Source organism: Simochromis diagramma, unplaced genomic scaffold (genome assembly GCF_900408965.1).
Source record: "Simochromis diagramma unplaced genomic scaffold, fSimDia1.1 OVJJ01000324.1, whole genome shotgun sequence".
Lineage (NCBI taxonomy): Eukaryota > Metazoa > Chordata > Actinopteri > Cichliformes > Cichlidae > Simochromis > Simochromis diagramma.
The window spans coordinates 659,057-664,658 of record NW_024386918.1 but is presented as its reverse complement, the minus strand read 5'-3'; the positions used below and the strand labels follow the sequence as shown (position 1 = coordinate 664,658).

General features: G+C 38.1%; 1 protein-coding gene across 1 annotated transcript; it reads right to left on the bottom strand.

The window, feature by feature from the left end:
• Window positions 1-252: 252 nt before the first annotated feature.
• On the bottom strand, window positions 253-1,547 carry gal3st2 (galactose-3-O-sulfotransferase 2). Its single transcript, XM_040036495.1, has one exon. The coding sequence runs from the start codon at window positions 1,519-1,521 to the stop codon at window positions 703-705; it is 819 nt and encodes a 272-aa protein (XP_039892429.1). The 5' UTR covers window positions 1,522-1,547; the 3' UTR covers window positions 253-702.
• Between the last annotated feature and the right edge of the window lie 4,055 nt (window positions 1,548-5,602).

The window sequence follows — 5,602 nt, the reverse complement described above, 5'->3', positions numbered from 1 at the left end:
TTTGATATTTTAATGCCATGTGCTTTTTTTTTAATGTTGTGACACATTGATCCTGGAAGAACATTACTTTATTTCAAGGTGTATTACTGTGGCTCAAATGACACTAAAAAGCAACTTGACTTGAACTAGCATGTTCAAGTCAAGTTCAAGTTCCGTTGCTATCTTCACCAATTAAAACAACACAGGGTATCAAAAACAGTCCAAAATTCAACCCACTGCCATGTACTTCAAAGATATGTTTTAAATGAGCAAACAAGCAAGAAAACAAACAAAAGTTAATTCGTCAAAAACATTTTACTCTTGACTGTGTCTTCTAACATCCAGGAGCTAACAATATTGGGCTTGGTTAGCCTCTTATATTCATAAGAATGAATAATCACCAAAGTGATATGCTATTCCGGCTTTCATATTTTCAACTTAACCACTGGTGTGGCTACTAAAAAAAGAGAAAAGAAAAGAAAAAAAATCAAAAATGTTTGTTAATACCCAACACATACTTCTCAAGCATATCACATATCCTGTGATTATTAGTCACAGGTATTACTTGTGGTATTCTTGTTTTATTGTTAGCTTGTGTTTTTGTTAACAGAGAACTTGTGGAGGCTTATTGGTTTTTGAGACCTGATTTTACTTCTTAAGGTCAGGCTGCTCAGGTCTTCCCATTCCTGATGCTTTGCCATCATAGCAATTTTCTTTAGGTGATTATTTAACAGTCTTAGTTGCCTGTTTATGCTTAGCAGCTTCCTTTGGGAACTGCTTGGTGTACAGACGATGTGTGTACTGCAGTTCTGGTAAGATAAATCTCTGACATTTTGTTTTGGTTTGTATATCTAAGTTTGGGTTTAGGTTATAGCCCTGAATGACAGCTGTTCCATACTGAAAAGGCTTCAGCCTAGCATCCTTTACCAGTGATGGGTCAACCGCACATCTATCTTTCAGGCAAGTGTTTGCAAGCCTGACTTGTAGCTTTCTCAGCTGAGCTACTTCCCTCTCCATCTTCTGTCGTCCAACAAGACTATCAACTTTGTGCCAGAAGGTTGTGTTGAAGTGCAGGTAAATCCTCCAGTCTAAAGCATTCCACTTCTTGATTTTTTCTGCAGTGTTCGGTGAAAGTGAATGCCGAGTTTGTTCACTGCGACTATTGAGCCGAAAGGAAACCATATCTTCCAAGGACCAGCAGAGGGAGTACTTGAGCAAGACCATGGACTCATCAAAGTATTCAGAAATTAGTATAAGATTAAAGTCCTGTTCTATGGTTTTAATAGCCACAGTGGTTCTCTCCTCAAAGTCTCCAGCACCAGCTGCAATATTATTCTTAAAGCCAAAGTCAAAAGCCAGAATATTGTGAGCGTAGTGGTTGTTGGCTACCGATGTATTATAGTTTCTCCAGCTGTTGTCTAAGAAGTCCTCCAGGCTAAATGTCTTACGAAAGGCTGGGATGCTCTTATAATAACTAAAGATGGATTCCATCATAGCCACAGGATGTCTCAAGATGGAAAAGTAAAAGGTATCCTGAGGCATCACTTTTGCCACCTGGGAAATACATAGTAAATTATACAGTCAGACACCTGTTGTTCTGAAGACCAGTAGTGTTATCACTATATTATCCATGTGCTATATATGTTTATTCTTGTCATCCTTAGCAAGTCATAAAAATAGATTAAAAAAAACAAATTCAGATGAATTTCAAAATATGTCACATTATTTCAATAACAAAATGCAGTGTGTGAAAAAATAATACAGGGAGTGCAGAATTATTAGGCAAATGAGTATTTTGTCCACATCATCCTCTTCATGCATGTTGTCTTACTCCAAGCTGTATAGGCTCGAAAGCCTACTACCAATTAAGCATATTAGGTGATGTGCATCTCTGTAATGAGAAGGGTGTGGTCTAATGACATCAACACCCTATATCAGGTGTGCATAATTATTAGGCAACGTCCTTTCCTTTGGCAAAATGGGTCAAAAGAAGGACTTGACAGGCTCAGAAAAGTCAAAAATAGTGAGATATCTTGCAGAGGGATGCAGCAGTCTCAAAATTGCAAAGCTTCTGAAGCGTGATCATCGAACAATCAAGCGTTTCATTCAAAATAGTCAACAGGGTCGCAAGAAGCGTGTGGAAAAACCAAGGCGCAAAATAACTGCCCATGAGCTGAGAAAAGTCAAGCGTGCAGCTGCCAAGATGCCACTTGTCCACCAGTTTGGCCATATTTCAGAGCTGCAACATCACTGGAGTGCCCAAAAGCACAAGGTGTGCAATACTTAGAGACATGGCCAAGGTAAGAAAGGCTGAAAGACGACCACCACTGAACAAGACACACAAGCTGAAACGTCAAGACTGGGCCAAGAAATATCTCAAGACTGGTTTTTCTAAGGTTTTATGGACTGATGAAATGAGAGTGAGTCTTGATGGGCCAGATGGATGGGCCCGTGGCTGGATTGGTAAAGGGCAGAGAGCTCCAGTCCGACTCAGACGCCAGCAAGGTGGAGGTGGAGTACTGGTTTGGGCTGGTATCATCAAAGATGAGCTTGTGGGGCCTTTTCGGGTTGAGGATGGAGTCAAGCTCAACTCCCAGTCCTACTGCCAGTTTCTGGAAGACACCTTCTTCAAGCAGTGGTACAGGAAGAAGTCTGCATCCTTCAAGAAAAACATGATTTTCATGCAGGACAATGCTCCATCACACGCGTCCAAGTACTCCACAGCGTGGCTGGCAAGAAAGGGTATAAAAGAAGAAAAACTAATGACATGGCCTCCTTGTTCACCTGATCTGAACCCCATTGAGAACCTGTGGTCCATCATCAAATGTGAGATTTACAAGGAGGGAAAACAGTACACCTCTCTGAACAGTGTCTGGGAGGCTGTGGTTGCTGCTGCACGCAATGTTGATGGTGAACAGATCAAAACACTGACAGAATCCATGGATGGCAGGCTTTTGAGTGTCCTTGAAAAGAAAGGTGGCTATATTGGTCGCTGATTTGTTTTTGAATGTCAGAAATGTATATTTGTGAATGTGGAGATGTTATATTAGTGTCACTGGTAAAAATAAATAATTGAAATGGGTATATATTTGTTTTTTGTTAAGTTGCCTAATAATTATGCACAGTAATAGTCACCTGCACACACAGATATCCTCCTAAAATAGCTAAAACTAAAAACAAACTAGAAACTACTTCCAAAAACATTCAGCTTTGATATTAATGAGTTTTTTGGGTTCATTGAGAACATGGTTGTTGTTCAATAATAAAATTATTCCTCAAAATTACAGCTTGCCTAATAATTCTGCACTCCCTGTACGCCTTTACTGCTTTCTTTTGAATTTAGAGGGTAAGTTTCAGCCAGGTGCTGCTAATCAAAAGCACTGATTAAATGATCATTAACAAGTGTCAGAACTTCTATAAAAGGAGACATTTTGGTCTCGAGCCTTCAGGTGCATTTTCACGCAATGCCAAAAAGGAAAGAAATCCGGAGTGATATTTGAACTGTTCCTGGCCATTAATCTAGGAAGGGTTAAAAGGCAGTGTTATGAGATGACTTTTAGAGAGAGGCAAGACGTGAAAGACTCCCACCCCTTAAAAATAAAAGTAAATGAATTAAATAAATAAATATTTGTTAGTCTTCAATAAGATAAACTAGACCAGATTAAAGCATACCATTCTGGAATCCTTCCTGCCTGTAAAATTATTTTTTTTAAATGTGTAAAATTGTGACTGGTGAAGGATTTTTATTAGAACCAATTTGCAAAAGCAATGGGAGAAACACCTCTCTTATGAAAAGAGAGGTTTTTCATAAGATACTACAAGACACCTCTCTAAACATGTAACTGTATAATAATGATAAAAGTATTTATTCTGCAGAAAAATGTTCCCCATCACTGCTATATGGATTAGTGTTACTGCTGCAGATGTTTAATGCATGATAGTCTATAAAATCACGGGTTTGTAGTACCTGTCCTATAAGGACCACAACAAAATTTAATCATCTCAGAAACACTAGCCTAGATCATAGATTCATAGATTCAGTCTAAAAAGTAACTTTAAAAAAAATCACTTCTCTCTGGTCAGTCTGTAACAAATGCAAGTATCACTGTGTTAGATTAATGTCTAAACGTTGCAAAAACTAAGAAGACACATACATGCATGTAGCACAGTAACATGGTAACCTGGTACCATCATATCATAAGATGTCATGATATGATGCTAAATAATGCTTTGTGTTCTCCTACACATTGTGCACACCTGCTGAGCTCTGGTAAATGGTTTGCAGTATGAGTTACCATGCCAATATACCCTTGTGATAATTTTCTTTTCAAACCCAGGGTTAACCTTTAAGGTACCTGTATAAGAATGAATCCTGCTTTGTAGTTTAGATAATTTGTACATTAGATAATATTTCATTAGGTCTTGATATGTGAAACTTTGTAACAGGGTGTACTGCAGCTTTTATTTTGGCCCAATTAACACATTTTGGTACTTAGTCAGGCTGACTGGAATACCAAACCATATCAAATTGATATAATTGCCGTGGTTGCCATGGAACTACATACATTTCTGATGAAACTCACCTCAGATTTTTTAAATCTCATGTGGTTGCACATGATGTGGAACTCTTTCACACTTCTGCTGCTAACTCCTTCGACAAAATGTGGAACAAAGAAAAATGGATAAAATAACTGGCTCTGTTTGTTTAGAGGGAGAGCGAAGGTCAAGTTTCTGCTTTCGCCATAGCGATACAGGATGTTTAAGATAGTGCTGCTTGCTGTCTTGTGTGTCTTGAGGAAAACGATGTGAGACTTTGGATGGCAGGTTGCTTGAGTGTGAGTATTGTTCTGAGTCTTCAAAAAACTGGAAGGAGTGGGAGAGCGGGTGAGTGTTTTTTCTGTCCCTAGATTTATGTCTTTCCGGGTACTATGGGAAACCAGAGAAGATGGAAGGTCAATGTTTGGTTTGTTTCTGTCTTTTGGTAGAAGCAGCTTGCCCAGTGTAACTTTTCTCCCCTCCTGTTGAGAGCTTGCAAGCCTGCCGATTAAAGAATATGAAGGCTTTTCATGTTGCTCATGTTGATGATTACCATTTGCAGTTTGTTCCATTTGTTGTAATCTTGTGTCTTCAGGTCTTATGTGAGGAAACTCTTTTTCTTTCTTGATAGAGAACTTCATCTGCTGGAGTTGTACTAGCTTGCCATTCCTGGAAAATGTCATAAACACAATAAAATACCTCACTTTCAAATCTTATATTATTGATTCTAGGTCAGGAACTTTTGACATCACATTTTAATGCACTGGAGGTCCTTTACTGTGGCATTTTAATAAACATTTCAATTTTGTTTAAACAAAAGTGAGGATGTGACTTTCTATATGCTGAAAACTTCCTGTGAAAGGTAATCAGTACCTTACAATGTGACACTGCAGGTTGATTCAGCCAGCTATCCCTTGAAAGCAATTAGTTTATGAACGTGCACAACACACTGCAGAATACATGTACTCAAGAAATTTGAATATTGTAATGTTATGAATTATATTATATATATGTGTGTGTGGGTGTATATATAAATGAAATGGTTTTTCTTTAATTTGTTTTATTATTAGTTTCTACATTGTAGATA